This window comes from Zootoca vivipara, chromosome 7 (assembly GCF_965207765.1).
Source record: "Zootoca vivipara chromosome 7, rZooViv2.hap1.1, whole genome shotgun sequence".
In the NCBI taxonomy this organism is placed as follows: Eukaryota; Metazoa; Chordata; class Lepidosauria; order Squamata; family Lacertidae; genus Zootoca; species Zootoca vivipara.
Window position 1 is genome coordinate 50,319,678 of NC_142590.1, and position 20,697 is coordinate 50,340,374.

The 20,697-nt window shown below is 46.2% G+C and overlaps 1 protein-coding gene across 2 annotated transcripts in view; it reads right to left on the reverse strand.

The window, feature by feature from the left end:
• BAK1 (BCL2 antagonist/killer 1) overlaps positions 1–18,877 on the reverse strand; it is a 37,110-nt gene extending 18,233 nt beyond the window's left edge. The window contains exons 1-2 of one of the 2 annotated variants that reach the window (XR_015951076.1): positions 11,115–11,420; positions 7,964–8,078 (exon numbers count right to left, since the gene is read on the reverse strand). Coding sequence is in view for 1 of the 2 variants with exons in the window: in XM_035122954.3 (XP_034978845.1) it covers positions 7,964–8,045 (82 nt within the window). In the remaining variant the exon portion in view is untranslated. Of the gene's footprint in view, positions 1–7,963; positions 8,079–11,114; positions 11,421–18,716 lie in introns of those variants that run through there. The other variant, XM_035122954.3, reaches the window with a different exon arrangement.
• Positions 18,878–20,697: the final 1,820 nt, after the last annotated feature.

Genomic DNA, 20,697 nt, shown 5'->3' on the forward strand with positions numbered 1-20,697 from the left:
TTTAAGAATTCCACGGCCAAATGAATGCACACTTTTCAAAAGGGGAAAAAGCAGCTGAGTGCAGGGGGTATGTGTGGAAGCATGAAGCACTTGGACCACAGAGGGGTTGAGTCTAAACCCTTTCACCCCTTGGCACAGTCCTGATAAAAATTCTGCTGAATATTTGCTACAGAGAAGGGAGATTCTAGCAACACCCAATTTCCTATGTCAGGGGTTCCCAACAAAATTTTCTCGAGGACCCCTCATCGAGCCGCTATTGTGACAAGGACCCCCATTAATTCCTAATCCTAAAATTAAAAAGTGAGAGCCAAATTAAGAGTCTTTTTAGTTACAACAGAGTACTCCATCAGTATACAGTTAGTTTTAATTTTCAGTTCTAGACCACATTTTACCAGCTTCTTTACAAGAATATCATGGGGCACCTTGTCAAAGGCCTTGCTGAAATCAAGATAGGCTATATCCACAGCATTCCCTTCATCTACCAGGCTTGTAATTCTGTCAAAAACACAGGATTTAGCCTGCACTGGTCTTGTTTTGAAATGCAAGTATTGAAATAATGTACAGTTCCAATTTAACCACTGGCTTGTTTAGTTCCCAAATCTTTCAATACTGCTCTTGGCTCAAACACCATCAAAAAAATAAATACATCAACATGTACTTGAAATGCATACTGTATTTGGACAGCAAATAACATTTAAAATGTGCATTTTGAGAGAAAGGCCCTTTAAAAAAATTCATGTTTAAATGTGAATTTTCCTGCAGACTTTTAGAGAAAAATCTGCAGGCTAATATGGATGGACTCATGACTTGAACATATACAGAACTGATATTAATGAGAAATATACTTATTTACTTGTCCCTGTTATAGGGAGTAAGGCAATATAGGAAAGAGGTGTGAAAGGCCCCCTAATTTCATTAAATTACCAAGTTTTAACTTGTACTGTTCAGATACTAAACTAAAGCAGTAGCCGTAGAATAAAGGACCCTCACAATCAGCTATCCCAATCCAACTCATGCTTAAGGCCCATTGAAATCAATGAGGTATAAATCTGTCGCAACTCACTTGGCCAAGAATGCACGCGGCGGCGGTCTCAGCGGCTCAGGAGCCCTTCGGGCAGCGCGAACACGCTGGCTGCCCTCAGGAGCTCGGTGGCGCCGCAGCGCACGCCAATAATGCCTCGCCGGAAGTCCAACAAGAAGCTGGAATGATTCTCCCGCCGCAGCTGGACTCCGCCCCCTGAGCCCTATTGGCTGGCAGAGGGGTATGATGCGGCGACGGGGAGGGGCTGGTGCAGGGGGCTGACTACGCCCCCCTGCAGACGCGGGAGCCCCAGGCAGCGGGCGCAGGCAGCGGGCGCCGGCGGCCGGCGGCCGGGCGGGCGGTGGGCGGGTGGACTCGCGGGGGAAGGGTTCGGCTCCCACGCAGCAGCGGCTGCGGTTTGGGTGGCTTTCTGCTTGTTTGGGGGCTGATTTGGCGGCGCTAGCACGTTCGTCGAGTTTAGGAGCTCCGCGCTGCCATCTTGCCTCGCCAGAGTCCCAGTCTTGCGGACCCCTCTCGCATAGCTCGCGGACCCCTGGGGGTCCGCGGACCACCAGTTGGGAAACACTGTCCTATGTGAAGCAAAATCCAGAGGAAGAACTTACCTGCAAAGTTACCTTGCAGGTGTTCCTGATAATGCCCCTTTTCAAGCCAAGCTCTCTAGGGATGCCAAACCTTGCCAATACTAGAGTCACTTACAAAACAAAACAAAACACTGATAACCTTTAAGGTTCCCAGAAGGATACCTGTTTATACAAAGGATGACAAGCTATTACATTGTGGGATGTGACCACACACCAAAATTTAACTGTTGCAAAAGGTATACCTACAAAGGAGTTGATCTCTCACCTTAAGCGAACAGTGGTTTCAAGCCCAGCACTGCACATTCCAAGCAGCCGCTGGGGCTGGTGCACACACTACCCTCAAGGTAAGGCTGAGCCACACATCAAGCTGCTTACAAATGTTACACAACTCCGACATGGAACTGGTGGTCAACAAAAGAGGTTTAAAGACTCTCTCTAGGCAAATCTTTTTTAAAAATGTAGTATAAACACCGACAACTGGGAAACACTGGGATGCAACTTTTATGCATCAAGGATGAAGAACCTCTGTTCCGCTGGCCAAAGGTGGCCCACCACATTTCCTGCAAACCACACCCACCATGTGATGTCAGGCAGAGTCATGGCTGCAGAAAGCAGGACTGAACTTCTACCTCCGCATCAGCTGATGGAATACCTTCCTCCCAAAGTGCCAACTTTGACAGGTGGATGGGATCACCCACCTGTCAATCACCTGACATCAATATGATGTCAGATGAATGAAAGGTAGGTGGTTCCGCCCACCTGTTAAAGTTAGCTTGCCAGGAAGGGAGAGATAAAGATCTGGTCAATTGGTTCAAAAAGGTTCATCACCCCTGCTATGAATGGTAGATACAGAGGAGAGAAAACACAGGTGTGCCTTGGAGATGCCTGAAACTCCTCTCTCTTTTGCTATACACAACGACATTCCTGTAAGGAGTTAGGAGCCAGGTTTATGTTAAGAAATGCACTCTCTTCTTCTGCTCCATCCATCTGCTAGAAACTTTTTAGTTTTATCTACTGGTGTATTTCAGTTGAAACCAGGCTGTTTGCCTTTGCACAAATCTAGCTGAACTGTAACTGTTGACTCACTAACACTGATGAGTCAACTGAGCACTGAACAACAACAAATTTCATACACGGGGAAAGCAAACATCAGAGGACATAACCTGAAAAACGCCTAGGAACAAAGGATTTCAAGGAAGAGGTGGCAGCCTTCGAGTGACCAGAAGGGGCCAAATGTGCTTTGGGCTTGGCTGAGTAGATGAAATCATGCCTAGTTCACACAAGAAGGCAGAAACCTTGCTTTGTAAACACCGGCTTTATAAACAGGACGTGGTCAAAATATAAAAGGTTTGGGGCAACCTATGATGCGAAGTTAGCAAAACCTTTGAAACGGAAAATATTTCTATTTTCAAATCATCACGAACTTTTCCTGTTTTGCTGCTCCATTTTCATTTTGTTTAAAATAAGCTTTAAAAAGAAAGACACAATGCCTCAGGATGCTTTCCTGCACACATGCTATGCTGAAATGAATGAGAGCAGCCCATGGGCACACTTGTTATGCAGTGCCACTCTTTTCCTGTTAGACTGCACTCTTTCGGAGCACAATCCTGTACTGAAGTTCCATATACTGTAACAAACAGCCTTTTCCAATCTGGTGCCCACCAGATTTTGCTGCTTCCAGCATCCCAGCTATTGGCCAGGCTGGCTGAGGCTGGTGGGAGACATAGTCCATAACATCTAGTGGGCACCAGGATGGGAAAGGTTGGGCTATAGGATTTGGAAGAGCACCACCACCATGCCAACAGAACTTCAGACATGCTACGGCCATGACAGATACACCCATGGAAGGGCTGGAATGGGGCAGAGCCATGGGGAGAACATGGGCGACACAGGAAGTAGTGTCATGATTAAAACACACCTTGCACCTCTAAACATTACTCCAGTAAGTTGGCAACCTTAATAAGCAGAAGCATTAGGGCCAACTTGTGTATTTGTCAACCTGGTTTATACTTATGATATCTATATCTATATATATAAATGTAAAGGGTGCATTTGTGTGACACTGAACAGTTCTCAGAAACCACATGACCGATTACATTCAAATTTGGACACAACGTCCCAAGCGAATGTCCGAAGGTTGTTATAAAGTTTGCTAAGACAGATGTCAAACCTCTGGCAAGTAAAACACCAAAAGCCCCATGTTTCAAAACACTCCACTCAACGAAAGTGCATGCTGGGAAAAGAGCTAGGTTGCAAACCAGCAGCCTCTAGCGGTGGCTACACTGGTACTACACCTAAAAAACTTCCCTCTCAACAGCACCTCAGCTCCCGTTTACATACTAGGCCGAAGCCTTTACAGACTAGGCTGAATGGAGGTACTGACTCGCCTGGGTAGGGGTTTGGGGGAGGGTGGGGGGAGAAGGGGGTGTGATATGTCATGGGTCAGAACAGGGAGGGGGGAATCACAGCATAGCTGCCAAGTTATCCCTTTTTTACAGGGATTTTCCCTTATGCTGAATAGGCTTCCTCGCGAGAAAAGCGAAAACTTGGCAGCTATGAATCACAGGGATATGGCGGGCGGTGGGGGGAGGAGCGGGGAAATCACAGGGATAAGGTGGGGGGAGGGGCGGGCTACGTCATGGATTGGAACAGGGTGGGGGAAATCACAGGGATGAGCCACAACAATGTGTGGCAGAGCCAGCTAGTATTAATATATAATGTTGTTTAAAACATGCATCAAATCTGCTTATTCTATCCTTTTATTTTTAAAAGGTACAAGTAACTTGTGCTTTTGTAGGGTACTTTTTATTACTACGAACTGGATTTGTGCACTGCCTCCACTGGAACCTCTAGGCTGCCTACAAACATAATCTCAAATACAAAATTCAAAGTGCATCATTACATCTCCTCTAGTTCACAATTCTCAGCCATGCCCTGGTCAATGGTGTGACTTTATACCAGCCCTGAACATGGCACATGTATGACATGGAGGCCACAGAGAAAAATTTAATTATAGCCATTCCCACACTGAGGACCACTCCTCCCGCATCACCACAACACATCAGAAGATATGATGCAATTTGAGCAGTCAGTCATAAAAGCAGCACTCTATAAACTGGATTGGAAAGCAAAGTACCTGTCCTGAGGCTACATCTCTCTCTAGACTCACATTGCACACACTTAAAGCTCGCTCCAGTGTTGAGACACAAGGAGAAATGGCATTCTGCACACACTAAAAGAGGAATTTGCAGATAATAGCCCACACACACACACACACACACACACACACAACCCAAAGAGCAGCAGTATATAATGCAAGAGCCATAGAAAAGTGAGCCTGTTGAGGGTGGTGAAGTGGTTAGCATGCTGCAATTTGGCTTATGCACAGTTGCCCAGGAGTAAACTCTGTTGAACTCAGCCACGATGCAACTTGTAGAAAAACAAACCATTGAGCTTAACACAAGCCAGCTTTCATTTTTAATTAGACGTGCCAACTATCTTGCAAATAAGTATTGACCTTTGAACTGCTAGCGGGAAGCAGGAGCCCCAGCCAAGGAAATAAGTGCCTGGCTTCCACCTGATTGTTTCCTTCATTCTCTCTGACTTCCACTTTGCTAAATCTGTCACAAACTCTCTTGTAATATTAGAACTCAGGGACATTCAACAATGCTGAACGTTGGAAGATCCAGGGCAGACAAAATAAAGTGTGGATACTGCTGTGATACAAATTATACAATGTAGTCCTGTCTAAAAAGATTTTTAAAAGCCAAAGCAAAGCAACATAGAATTGTACATCGGAAACTACTGACAAAGCTACAACGACTCATTTACAAGTCCAACAGTAGAACAGGTTAAAATGTGCATGAAGGTTCACCATTGAGGCAAGTTTTTGCAACTGAACTTTCCTTCCCCTGCCTGCACCACAGCTCTGGGAGGTTCCACAAACACACCTTCCAAGTGCTGACCTTCTGTAAATTACTTTGTTCATCAAGAGGGTGCCCAACTCAAATACAGTCGTACCTTGGCTCCCAAACACTTTGCGAGTCAAATGCTTTGGCTCCCGGAACGACACAAACCCAGAAGTGAGTTTTCCGGTTTGCGAACGTTCTTTGGAACCTGAATGTCCGACGTGGGTTCCGTGGCTTCCAATTGGCTGCAGGATAACTATGGGATTATGAAACAGTGTGCTGTTGACCACTATCTTAGACACATTTACTAGACACTGAATGCAGTGGCGCTTACTTCTAAGTAAACGTAGGAAAGGGCCGTAGCTCAGTGACAGAGGATCTCCTTTGCACACAGAAGGCACCGGGTTCATTTCCAGGCATCTCCAGGTAGGGATGAGATAGTCTCCACCCTGAAATCCTGTAAATAACCTTGCAGTCAGAGTAGATAAGACTGAGCAAGCTCCTGTGTACAAGTTTCCAAAATTCATAGGAAGCAGTAACTTTACTGGGCCAACTCAAATATTACCAAGTAGTGAGCAAGCTTTCAGGTTCTTCGGCACTCTTAATCAGGCTAGAGACCATAAACAACATTTTAAAGGGTAGGGGAGAGAAGCTGGCTGATGTTGGACAACAGAATCTGTATTTATATTGCAGTCTATGGACAGAAAGTGGGAGAAGGTAGGAGATGCTTACTCACTATTTTGTAACAGTTTGGCTTTCTTTTTTAATGAGTCAACCAGGCTCCCTTCATATGCTATGAACAAAATTGTACTATACCACAATTACCCCTCTGGAAATTATTCTGAGGAAATGACTGATGTTGCAGAGAAGGATCACACTTCTGAATGAGGAGATAAGGATTATCTCCCAGTCTTAATTGTGTGGGTTAATTGTCATGGTGTAATAGTGAGTATTGGACTAGGAACTGGGAGACCAGGACTCGAATCCCCACTCAGCTGTGCGGCTCACTGGGTAATTTTGGACCAGTCGCTGTCTCTTAGCCTAAGGGCTGTTGTAAGAACAAAATAGGGAAGGGAGAACCATGAACACCACCACTTTATTAGTATATAAATGTAATAAACAAACAAGCAATGGTAATAATGACATCATGAACCGGGGGGGGGCACTTTTTCAGTTATGTACTTTCCATTTTTTAGTCTCTCTCTCTCTCTCTCTCTTGTTTTATTTATTTATAATTATTTCCCAACACAGTGACTATGTAATGATTTTTAGAATGGCCACTAAGAAAGACTGCTCAAAACACATCCAGCATTTTGAATTAAGTTCAGTCTTGGCACTTTTAATTTATATTGCACTGATTCCTTTATAACAGGCACATTGGAAATTTTGGAGTAGAAATAGATGACAGCCGCAGCTTGCACATTCCACTGAATGTACTGAATCAGGGATGGGGAAACTGTGGCCCTCTAGACATAGTTGGACTCCAACTCCCATCAGTTACTACCAGCATGGCTACTGGTCAGAGGTGATGGGAGTTGTAGTCCAGAAACATCCAGAGGATCACAGGTCCCCATGCCTGCATTACACACCTTCACCCAGTCCATTCAAATAATGTAGGGAATCTAGCCCTCTGTTTTTAAAATCTGCAGCAAGTTCTGTTTTGTTGTACTTAATGTTGGATTATTATTATTTTTAATAGCTTTATGTATTACTTTGCATCTCAATTGTGGTTATTTAACTATATGTTATGGGATGGCATACAAGTGCCATAAATAAACAGTCGCATACTGACTTGAGTGTAGCGTTAAGTATTTAGATAATTGTTATAAATCTGTGGTTTCCTCTGCACTGTTGTTACATGGTTAAAACGAAACAGGCCTCTCTTGTATCTAGGGAAAGGTTGCCTGTGAACTCCACACACATACCAAAGGGAAATAAAATATTTTATCCCCCATAATATTAGAATCTGGAGACACCCAATGAAGCTGAATTATGGGGGAGTCAAGAAAAACAAAAACCAGAAGTACAGAGCAGAGCTAAAGTTTAGACTTCGCTGCCACAAGACGTGCTGATGGCCAGCATCTTAGATGGCTTTGAACTTGAATTAGACAAATCTAAGGAAAGCTAGTCAGGATGGCCATAAAGCTACCTTTAGTGATGAGAGGGAACCAGTTGCTGGGGAACAACAGCAGAGGGCTCTGGTTTCATGTACTGCTTTTGGGCTTTCCAGCGGCATCTGATTGGCTGTTGTGGGAAGCAGAATGCTGGACTTCAGATAACCCTTTGGGCTGATCCAGCAAGACTGGTTTTATGTTCTTATAAGGTCAAGACAGATCTTAAGATCAGCAAAGAAAAGCAATGGTTGAGGATATAATTCCACTCATCATTTTACAGTAATCAAAGCAAAAGATCCAGATAGTCACATCTCTTACCTGAGGCAACTTCCAGGGATGATCCGTCTCTCTCTGTCCTCCTCCTGTCTGCTGGGTCACTGCTATTCCTCCTCGAAGCCATGCTGGAGCGCAGCTTTGGGAGAGCAGCGTTAATCTGCAAAAATTCAAGGGTCAGAGAAACCGATTTGTTAGTGTGAGACTCAAAAGTTTGGACCTGGATGCTAGAAAGAATCCTTGGGTAATGTGACTTGCTGTGTGATTGCAGCAGCTTTCTCTTCCCTGAAGAGCCTGTTAGCTCCACCTCTCAGTAATCTGACTCTCATTTCAGTCTCGTCACTCCCACTTCTTAGAAAACATTCTGTCTCTCCAGTCCAAGTCTGGCAATACTCCCTTATTGGCGGATAAAACTTGAGGTCCCACTAACATCTCATATACACTCAGGATGATTTTACACATGCGAGAAACAGCATCTTTATAAGATTCAACTCTAATTGTGAAATACCTGGCTGCTGATGGCAGCAATTGCTGGGACAATAGCGAACAGATTGAGGACGTTGGGCTTATTTCAATCATAGGTGTTTGTCTTCAAATAAGCGATTAGAATCCACTTGCTATTCAAAGTCTGCAGCAACAAGACTTTCAAAAAGCAGATCAGGAACCCAAGATTACTATGGACACCTGCAATTTGAAAATGCAGGGATGCTGGATTTCTTTTTAATGCAGGTATCCAAAGGAGAACGACAAAATAGTTCTATGTTGAAACAGCATGGCATGAAGAAAACATGCTTTAGCAGAAGATCTAAATGGACGCAACGAAGTCAAAAACTACAGTTGCAATACAGGAATTTAAAAACAGGTGGTTAACTGCCAACATTTTAGAACAAGCATTCATGCAGAGAAAACTACCATAAAGTCCACAAGCATCATGTCTAGATAGCACAGTTGGTTAGGGTGTGGTGCTGATAACACCAAAGTTGCAGGTTTGATCCCTGTATGGGACAGGCTTCATATTCCTGCATTGCAGCAGGGGGTTGAACTAGATGATCCTCGGAATCCCTTCCAACTCTACAATTCTATGATAGAGGACTAAAATTTCAAACTTCAAGGCACTGGAGAGAAACATTGTCACCTGCTGACATTTGCAGCTCCTATTGCTGTTAAAGACACAAAGGCTGGAGCAGGGGTGAGGAAAATGTAACCCTCCAGATTTGCTCAACTCCAATTCCCATCTGCCCAGTTAGCATGGCCAATGGGCAGGGATGATGGGAGTTGTAGTTCAACAACATCAGGAGGGCCAAAGGCTCATTGTTGCTGGTTTAGTGTTGGACTAGGACTGAGGAGGTGGGACCCAGGTGGCGCTGTGGTTAAACCACTGAGCCTAGGGCTTGCTGATCAGAAGGTCGGCGGTTCGAATCCCTGTGACGGGGTGAGCTCCCGTTGCTCGGTCCCAGCTCCTGCCAACCTAGCAGTTCGAAAGCACGTCAAAATGCAAGTAGATAAATAGGAACCGCTACAGCGGGAAGGTAAACAGCGTTTCCATGTGCTGCTCTGGTTTGCCAGAAGCGGCTTTGTCATGCTGGCCACATGACCTGGAAGCTATACGCCGGCTCCCTCGGCCAATAATGCGAGATGAGCGCGCAACCCCAGAGTCGGTCACGACTGGACCTAATGGTCAGGGGTACCTTTACCTTTACCTTTAGGACTGAGGAACATGCAACAGTTGGCTGTAAACAGGTCCACTTTCCACAAGATGTGCTCCCCTCATGGAAGCCATTTTGGTTGAGGAAGCTGTGTCAATCTTATTTGAATGCTACAGTTGACAACTGAATCTTGCTATGTGCACAGGCATCAAAATAGACACGTGATGGAACATGCAACTTCCACATAGGAAATGACAGTTTGTGTGAAATAGCCACAAACCAAATGAAAGTGGTGATGGTCATTAATGTCTAGTGGTCTTCAGTTTGGTTTGATATACTGAGATCAACCTTTGACCAGCCTAAGTCTGGGATCAAGTAGCTCCACAGTGAATCATTTTTCGTGTGCAGGCACCAAGCAGCAGTACTAAAAAAACCTTTGGGGGGTGGGGTGGTGGAGCACACTTAATGGCTAATTGAGCCTATCTACAGGATAAAGGGGAAAGTGTTAACTCCATTGTATGTTTTGAAAAGCTCACAATGGTCAGTAGTGGTGGTGGATGCCATAAAATAAGGGAAATGATCTCTTGTATAAGACGAGTTAAGATTGCCAGAAGCACGAGCATTTTTTTTCAGGGATACCGGTAGGCACTGTAGGCAAAATTACTGCAAAATGTGTTTGTGCTGAAAGGTCATGCTATATCTGCTACCTTCACTTTCTGGCAGAGTTTTCATCGATGGCAGGCAGAAATCAACAGAGGAGAGGAGAAATTATGGGTAATGCTTGACCTGTTGAATTTCATGCACTAATTTCATGTACTAATTCCACTTCTAGCAAACAATACCGAAGCACAGAATCAGTGTTTGGCTATGATAGAATTAAGACTGCTGTGTCTTTAAGAGCTCTGCAGCAGGGAGAAATTAAAAGAGATGTGCAGATTTCCCTATGATATTGCTGAGTGGCTGTTTCCTGGAAAATACCTCTCTTCCTCTTTCACCCATTCCCGCAGCTTAAATAAATAACTTGGAAGAGAGAGGCAGGAAACACTGAAGGTAATGAAAGAAGCAGGTCAAAGAATAGAGTGGTGAAAGCTTAATTTCAATCAACAGTCTAACGCCATTACTTTCATTCTGACAGGATCTCTATGCAAATATATTTTAAGCTGGAAAGAGAACAACCTGGTGGATTATAGACCTCTTAGCTTGATTTTAAAACAGTAGAAGCTGTGAAACAAATCACCAAGCAAACAATTTGCAGAGGAAAATGGAGAGTAATCAGCATGGACTTGGATGTGATTAAATGATGACACACCACACTCCTGCTGCAGCAACACGCAAAAGACATAACGAACTTCCGAAAGGTTTGTTGTTTTTGTTATTATTATTCCCACCTGCCCTTCACCAGCAGGTCCCAGGACATGATACTGTACAGTATTTTAAAAATCAGTGTTTAAAAGTCAAAACTAATAACAGTCACAGGAGAAGGACAGGTCCTGAAAATACAGTGGTACCTCGACTAACGAATAACCCTACTTACGAAAAATTCCACTTACGAATGATACAAATTGGGGTGCGCTTACGAATTTCTTCGACATCTGAAGGCTGGATTGGGCCCCGCCGCTGCCAATAGCGGCCTCCCGCCGCCCATGGCGCTTGGCCCATGGCTGGATCGGGCCCTGCCGCTGCCAATAGCGGCCTCACGCCGCCTCTAACGCTCGGCCCACGGCCGGATCGGACTCCGCCGCCGCTAAGAGCGGCCTCACGCCGCCTCTGGCGCTCGGCCCACGGCCGGATCGGGCCCCGCCGCCACTTCCCCCGCCTCCAACGCTCGGCCCATGGCCGGATCGGGCCCCGCCGCCACCAACGCTCGGCCCACGGCCGGATCGGGCCACACTGCCGCTAACAGCGGCCTCACGCCGCCTCTGGCGCTCGGCCCATGGCCGGATCGGGCTCCGCTGCCACTCCCGCCACCTCCAACGCCCGGCCCATGGCCGGATCGGGCTCCGCCGCCTCCAACGCTCGGCCCACTGCCAGATTGGGCCCCAGCGCCGCCACTAGCTGGCCTACAGCCGGATCAGGCCCCCACCGCCACCACTAACCGGTCCCTCGCCGCCGCCGCCCGCGCTCCCTGCACTGAAAGGTAATGTTGCTGTACAGTTTCCATGCTTAAAAGTCTCTTTTAAAGGGTCTTTTCCCTAGGCTCCGGAACGAATTAATCCATTCCCAATGCATTCCTATGGGAAACATCATTTCAACTTACGAATGTTTCTACTTACGAATGTGCATTCGGAACAGATTAAATTCGTAATAGAGGTTCCCATTGTACATAATTCAGGTGTCAAAGGCTGGAGCAAACAGGTATGTTTTCAGCATACACCAGAAACTGTAAGGAGGTGTAAAATGCATCTCTGTGCTGATGGAATTCCACAAGCTAGGAGCTGCCACAGAGAATGTCCTAGCCTAGGCCACCACCTTCAAACTTCTGAGGGCAGGGGAGCTATCAAGAGGACCAAGAAAGAGGGCAAGCAGTCTTTCAGTATTGTGGGGTGGGGGGTGGGGGGGAGAGACTCAAGCACTCAGACAGCACAAGTTCTAATGTTAACCAGCTGGGAATGGGTTAATCCAGGGAACACCCATGATTTTTGTTTCCACAGAGGAAATCGAAAGAGTCAACTGCCAGAAACTAGAAGCTGGCAGAATGGATATGGATGCAGCAGCAATGCCAGGACATTGCAGACATGCTGATCTTATCAGAAAGTGTGTGCCATGCAGGCACTCTGCCTACTCGATCCCAACTATAAAACAGACCTTTGCCCTATCTATGTTTCCAGTTCCCACAGTATATATTTATTACATGCACACATACAGAGGCACCGCTTTGCAAACTCTTCCTTCTGCATCCAAACCCCTTAGGCAAAATTTTCTTTTGTCAAAATATGTAAGCTCTCTCTTACATAAGTGATCCATTTTTTTAAAAAAAAAAGCAATATGGAAACTAGATGCAAATTTGGAGTGCATTTGGAATCTAACAAACCTTGTAATAACCAGTATTATTATTATTATTATTATTATTTATTATTATTAAAGAGAACGGATCTCTAAAATAATTTAACTCAGATCAATCAGTGTTAGCACCTTAAATTGGACCTGAAAACAAACCGGCAACCTGTACAGCTGTTTTAAAATGAGGCACAATAATAGTTTACCTGTCCCATTCCAACTCACCTGCAGCAAAGCCTAAGCATATGCAACTGAAAAAAGCTGCATATTGCTTCTCTGTTTACCCTTGCCCACACTTCTCTTCCAGTCCTCTGTTAGTTCTTGTGTGTCAAATTTTAGCTTGTAAGCTGCTCAGGGCAGGGACCTAACCTTCTATGCTCTGAGAAGCAACATGCACGACGATAGCATAATAGTGGTAATATATGAAGCTGCTATGTGATGTTGATAATAACCCAGAGCAGATATGAGTTCCAGCAGCTCAGGGTGATTCATTTTTCCAATATGCATCTCGCACTGGGGTAGGCAACCTAAGGCCTGGATGTGGCCCAATTGCCTTCTCAATCCAGCCAGACGGTCCAGGAATCAGCGTGTTTTTACATGAGTAGAATGTGTGCTTTTATTTAAAATGCATCTCTGGGTTATTTGTGGGGCATAGGCATGTTCATTTTTTTCTTCCCAAAATATAGTCTGGCCCACCACATGGTCTGAGGGACAGTGGACCGACCCACGGCTGAAAAAGGTTGCTGACCCGTTCTAGCACCTTCACTATACAGCTTTTATGATATGCTAAAGATGTACCTCTTTGCCCTGGCCTTTGATACCCGAGATAAGTGTTTTGGGGAATCATCCTATTCCTGTGACTTGCTTCAACTGCTTTCAATACTGAATTTTAGATTGCTGCAATCTGCCCTGAAGCCTGCTGATGAAGGCCAAGTAATACATTTAGTAATAATAATGTATTTCAGCTACAGTGATAAGTAGAGATACCCATAGAAGAGAACATGAACCCTCTCACTGATTTTCATGGCCACTTCTGCTAGGTGCTCTTACCTTTTGACTAAATTATAAAACACCATGCACCACTAAAAAGAGGGCTGGGAAATTGTTAAAACATGTCAAATTCAGAGTTATGAAGAAACATTACACTGGCATCCTAGAAGGTGAGGTAACAGCGGGCACCTTCTGTGCCAATTTTTAAGCAACCGCTGAAAACCTTTCTATTCCACCAGGCCTATGCAGGCAATTAAGAGTACATCCCTCACAATGGTGTTTGTTTTTTAATTTCTTTTTGCTTTTAGCTTGTTTTTAACTTTTTATGGTTTGGTTTTCTGTTTCTATATTGTTGTAAATGGCTGTGGTATATATTTTAGGCTACATTGGCATATAAATATTTTAATAAATAAATTGATAAACTATTTCAGAACCTTGCAATAACCTCCCCGCCCCGACCCAGTCCTGGTAACAAAATGCATCATTCCATTGTAACAGTTTCCAGTGAGGCAGACATGTCAGTCTGTTGCAGCAAACACAACAATGAGGCCTTGTCGCTTCATCATGCATAAATCTTCGGTTGGCAGGTACTTGGGTATACAAAGAAGAAAGTAAACAGAGAGATAAAGTGGTACATGAAATGCAAAAAAAAAGAGCACGTGACATTTCTATTAAAGCTTAAATGCAAGTTACACGAAAGGCACACATCAAGGATTCATTGACCACACTCATCTTCCAACTTGATATATGCTATAATGTCATCACCGCCCTTCTGCATTCTACACGGACAAATAGGCCAGTCTCTACACATAAGAATAAAGGTAAAGGGCAAAGGGACCCTTGACCATTAGGTCCAGTCATGACCAACTCTGAGTTTGCGGCGCTCATCTCGTGTTATTGGCCGAGGGAGCCGACGTTCAGGTTCCAGGTCATGTGGCCAGCATGACAAAGCCACTTCTGGTGAACCAGAGCAGCACATGGAAATGCCGTTTACCTTCCCGCTCTCTACTTGCACTTTGATGTGCCTTCAAACTGCTAGGTTGGCAGGAGCTGGGACCGAGCAACGGGAGCTCACCCCGTCGCGGGGATTTGAACCGCCGCCTTCTGATCGGCAAACCCTAGGCTCTGTGGCCCACAGCACCACCCATGTCCCAACACATAAGAGTACCCTGGCACAAATCTTACATTCCACAAGAAGTAGAATACAGTGGTACCTCGGTTTAAGAACAGTCCTGTTTAAGAAAGATTCGGTTTACAAACTCCGCAAAACTGGAAATAGTGTCCTGGTTTGAGAGCTTTACCTTGGTCTAAGAACAGAATCCGAACAGTGGAAGGGCACTGGCGGTGGGAGGCCTCATTAAGGAAAGTGTATAGGGACCCAGGTGGTGCTGTGGTTAAACCACAGAGCCTAGGGCTTGCTGATCAGAAGGTCGGCGGTTCGAATCCCTGTGACGGGGTGAGCTCCCGTTGCTTGGTCCCAGCTCCTGCCAACCTAGCAGTTCGAAAGCACGTCAAAATGCAAGTAGATAAATAGGAACCGCTACAGCAGGAAGGTAAACGGTGTTTCCATGTGCTGCTCTGGTTTGCCAGAAGCGGCTTTGTCATGCTGGCCACATGACCTGGAAGCTATACGCCGGCTCCCTCGGCCAATAATGCGAGATGAGCGCGCAACCCCAGAGTCGGTCACGACTGGACCTAATGGTCAGGGGTCCCTTTACCTTTACCTTTACCTCGGTTTAAGAACGGACTTCCGGAAAGGATTAAGTTTGTAAACCAAGGTACCACTGTATTTCAACTGCTCAGGGCATTCTGCTGCTGCCCTGAAAAGTAGTTGTTTTTAAACAAGGAGAGACTCAGTCAAGAAACTGACTAAAAATTATCGAGAAGTTCCGTTCTATTATATTTTGCTTTAATAGGGATTTGGGCTTTGTGTCCCACTATGAGTAACAATGATTGCATTATTACTGCTGATGTGAATTATCACTACGCTTATTTGGCATACATTTACTCTGAAGTGGAATTTTCATAGATAGTACTGTTTGCATTTCCTTGCCATTTGATCTCACTGTTTACATTCCTTTCACAACATCTTCTAGCCCATGAAAGTTTTTGGCATAATACACTCTTCTCTGTTTTATGCAAATACACGTGACTGAGATTCTTGTAAAATCAAAACAGAAACTGCAGAGATGAGGCCTATAATGTTCAGTCCTATATAGGTCTACTCAGAAATGAACCCCATTGAGTTCCTGGAAAATTCACTCTAAATAACATTAACAAGGGGGGAAAAAAACATCAGAAGTGATCGCTATCAAATTACGCTATGTGTTACCATATATTCCGGCGTATAAGACGACCCCCAACTTTTCCAGTTAAAATATAGAGTTTGGGATATACTCGCTGTATATCTTATATCCCAACTTCTCTTGGAATTTCTGCTCATTTGAACGGTCAATTTCTTCTTTGTTTTCCCCCCAACAACTTCAGTGTTCCCCCAATTCAAATAGGATTTCTCCCACTACCTTTTTCTGTGCAGAAAGCTAAGACTACTTTATACCAGTTAGTTAACACAGCATCTTTATCTGACATTATCACTCAAAATGCCTACCAGAACAGAATGCCCTTCTCAAGTGCAAATTGTGTGTTAAACTGTAAGAATAATAATAATGTTATTATTTGTACCCCACCCATGTGACTGGGTTGCCCCAGCTACTCTGGGAGGCTGTTTTTTGTAGTTCCTAAAAAAAATCTCAGGTTGCGTCCGCTGTGGGTTGCGTTTTTCCAGGTTGCGAACATGGCAGACCCAGAAGTGTGTGTTCTGTCACGCGCGCATGCGCTCTATCGCTGCTCGGGTTGCAGACTTTTCGGGGTGTGAATGGCACCCCAGAATGGATTAGTTCCACAACCCGAGGTACCACTGTATGCACATTCCAAAGAAGTCACCTTGTTACCTTCTAGGCAGCAAGTACCATTGAAACCAAAAGGACCAATTATAAACACATTTATTACTTATGAACCACTTCATGAACTGTTCCGTAATCAGCGCTTTTTTTTCCTTTAAAAAATGTTTAGGGGTACTCTCATTTTGACTCAAGAAAATCACCATTTTATAGTTCAAATCGGGGAAAAGAAACACAGTAAATGGACAAAAGTACAAAGATTCACAAATTGTGTCCCCCTAGAAAAAAGCACTGTCCGTAATCAATATGCATAGGAGCCAGTTGCAGAAGGGGCTGAATGTGCAACTTTTTCAAGTTCTTGGTCAGGGGAGCCAGCCATTTAAAACATGAAAAGGACAACCTTGGGGACCTTTTCCTTCACTTTATGACTACATATCCACACAATAAAAGTGCCACCACAAGCATTAAGGTCAGACTGAGCTGTGGGTCATGCCCCACCAGCTGCAGATCAATGGGGCGGAAAAACACCGGAGAAAGCTTAATCCACCTCACAATTCAAACTCCCCAGTTGTAGCCGTGGAGCAAGACAAGCATTTGTTCCTCTTCCTGCATGTTGACAGTGCTGTGCAATCACGTAGCTGCCACGGAAGCACGTTAAGATAATGGCATTAGAAAAATGGGGAGGATGCACCCTGTTCTAGATCCTGCATCCTCAGGATCACACCCTGGCACTTGGTGGTTACAAGTGTCAGACCTGGAATGCCAGGGCTCAAATCTCCACTCGGTCATTAGGCTACTCTGGATTTAAGTTTGATGAGGCCCTTAGCTACTGGACGCAGGAGGCGCTGTGGGTTAAAGCACAGAGCCTAGGGCTTGCCGATCAGAAGGTCGGCGGTTCAAATCCCTGTGACAGGGTGAGCTCCTGTTGCTCGGTCCCTGCTCCTGCCAACCTAGCAGTTCGAAAGCATGTCAAAGTGCAAGTAGATAAATAGGTACCGCTCTGGTGGGAAGGTAAACGGTGTTTCTGTGTGCTGCTTTGGTTCGCCAGAAGCGGCTTTGTCATGCTGGCCACATGACCCGGAAGCTGTACACTGGCTCCTTCGGCCAGTAAAGCGAGATGAGCGCTGCAACCCCAGAGTCGTCCATGACTGGACCTAATGGTCAGGGGTCCGTTTCCCTTTAAGCTACTGAAGGTAATGGGGCCCTTTATATGTCCAGCTATCCTTTGTCGACTACAAATTATCACTGTTTTTTGTGTTGAATATATGCTACATGGTAATTTATGGACCTAATAACTATCTAAAGCCATTTGCACATATCAAAATATGTATTTTATCAAAGTAATTGTTGAACTGAAATACAATTAAGAAGTATATTAATAGTGAAATAATTATTAAGCTCTAACTTAAAGTGATTGGGGGCCCATTACTTACATCATAGGAGCCTACATAACACGACACACTGTTGCTGTATGGTTTTATTTTGTTTTTTTATCTTATATTTTGGGAATGTACATCCAGGTTTTTTTTTCCTTTTAACTTTTTTTTGGGGTCCCCAAGAGAGCTTGTTTAGCTTATACGTAAATCCGGCACTGTTTGCCAGCCGCAAACTCAAAATAGTATTAGTATTAGTAATAGTAATAATAATAATAATGATAGCCCGCATGCACGCGCTGAAGAGCCGGGGTGGATGAACACACACACACCCGCGCGCGAGAGAGAAATCGTATTCCGGATGTTTAAACCTTGCCAGATCTCGAGTAGCCGCGTCTAGGAAAAAAAGAAAAAAGCCTGGAGGAGAAGCCAGCTCCACTTCTCTGCAGTTGCTGCAGCAGCTCCCCGAGGCGCTGCTGACTCCGCATTTTCCGCTCAGCTCCACGCGCGCACGCGCCCCGCTAGCCGGCCGCAGCTGAGCCCGCCGGTCGCTTCCTCGCATCGGCGTGACGCGCCCAGCAGCGCGGCTCCCGAGAGGCGACCTCGCCCGGGAGCGCGGAGTCCATTTCCCCTCGCGGCCCCTCGCCACCGCGAAGCCAGGGGACCGGGCGGCGGCCTCGTCCCTCGCTCTCCCACCTCTCGGGAACATTTGGAGAATGATATCCTTCCGCTGGGCTGAGGCGCGGCGAATAAACGCCTCCGGCTCCGAGGAGGAGCAGGCGCCCAGCGCCAGCAGCACCCGCTGGACCCTTTTGCCGCCACGACCCCGCTCCGTCCATTCTGCAGCCACCGATATATCCCCCGCCGCCGCCCCGGACTTGCTTCCACTCACCCGCCTTCCCGGCGCGCCCCTTCCCTCCGGCGAGCTGTTCCTGGGGTTGCGCGCCAAGCGAGGGATGCGGCGCAGCTGCTAGCGCATCCTTCTCTGGCCGCCTTCCTGCTTCTCGGCCGCTTCCTCCGCTGCGAGGAGGGGCGAGGCGAAAGGAGAGAAGGGGAGAGGAAGGCGGCAGGCAGCTGGCAAACCATAGACGCAAAGCGGCCGATACGCAGCTCCCAGAGGGTTGCAGCCTGGTGGTAGCCGCGAGATGTAATATGTACTGTATTTATTAAAATTAAAAAATCCCTTCAGTAGCACCTTAAAGACCAACTAAGTTTTTATTTTGGTATGAGCTTTCGTGTGCATGCACACTTCTTCAGATAGAGAGAGAAAGGTCCGGAAAGAGTTTATCCCCACCCACCCCTTCCGCCAGATTTCAAACCACCTCTGCAAAGGTTGATGTGAAATATTTGTTGTAGGTGTCTCAGATGTTAGGCACAGGGAGTTGCAATTTGATCTGACACAGGATTCCAACATTTGATATTTGACATCCTCATCCTCGTCATGCCGTTTAGCATTCATTGATTCATTGCATTTATATACCCCACTTTTCCTTCAAACAGCTCAAGCTTGCACACGTGAGTCTCTCCCTCCTTTAATCCCCACAACAACCCTGTGAGGTATCTGAAGAAGTGTGCATGCACACAAAAGCTCATACCAAAATAAAAACTTAGTTGGTCTTTAAGGTGCTACTGAAGGATTTTTTTTATTTTACTTCGACCCAGACCAACACGGCTACCTACCTGTAACCTGTGAGGTACCGTAGGTTAGGCTGAGAGGGAGTGACTGGCCTAAGGTCACCCAGTGAGCTTCATGGATGCCCTGTGATTTGGACCCTATGTACACTCACCACCTGAGTTTGCTACTAGAGGTGTTGAGTGTGTTAGTTGTCCCTAGAAATACCAGATAACGGCAAACACCAAATTTCAGTCATACGTAGTCTTTGTGGTGCCACAGGATTTTTGGACGTGAAGACAAATTTCTTGTGGCATAATAGGGTAGGAGTGCTGAAAATAATGCCAATACAGTGGTACCTCGGTTCTCAAACTTAACCCTTTCCGGAAGTCTGTTCCAAAACCAAAGCGCTCTTTCCCATAGAAAGTAGTGCAAAATGGATTAATCCGTTCCAGACTTTTAAAAAAGAACAAAAAACCCCTAAACAGCAATTTAACATGAATTTTACTATCTAATGAGACCACTGAGCCATAAAACGAAAGCAAGAAGCAATGTACTGTACTATAAAATAAAACAGTATTGTATATCAGGCATGTTCAACTTCAAGTAGGCTGCTTCCCCCAAGGGGGCAGGGATGGGTGCAGGGTGGGCGGGCGCACAGCTCTCTTTCTCCCCACAAGCCAGCCCTTTCTCCCCCCCCCCCAGGGCCGTCTCTAGGCCTGGGCTGGGTGGTGCAATGCGAGGGGCGCTGCTGCGCCCACCAGATAGCTGATGTCGGAGCCCTATGGCTCCACTGCCACCTCCTCTCTTTCGGCCTGCGGGAATCCCCTCAGCCGCTGCCCACCGAGCCGCTGACCCCTGCGCCTCCACATCTGGTGCTTGCCACCCCACTACCACCACTCCTGGGGCACAGGCGGCGGCGTGGCAACCGCCTCCTGCTCCTCGGGCCGCTGGGAGCACAGCAAGAGAGCGCAGGCGAAGGCAGCGGTGGACCGGTCAACCGGCCGGGGAACAAGCAGCACACTGCGGGACCCGGAATTCACCGTTCACGCTTGTTTCCTCCGGTGCGGATGGCGGCCAGGGAGGTGGCGGGAGCTGGGGAGCTGCCCGTGCCTTGGCTGAGGCCGAGAGGGGTTGGCAGCGTGACCTGAGCTGGCAGTGGGACACCGCACAGCAGGTGAGGGGGCGGCGGGAAGCCTGGGCTGGTGGCGCTGGGGACCCTGAGTCAGAGCGAGAGAGAGCAGCTTGGGGAAAGGAAGGG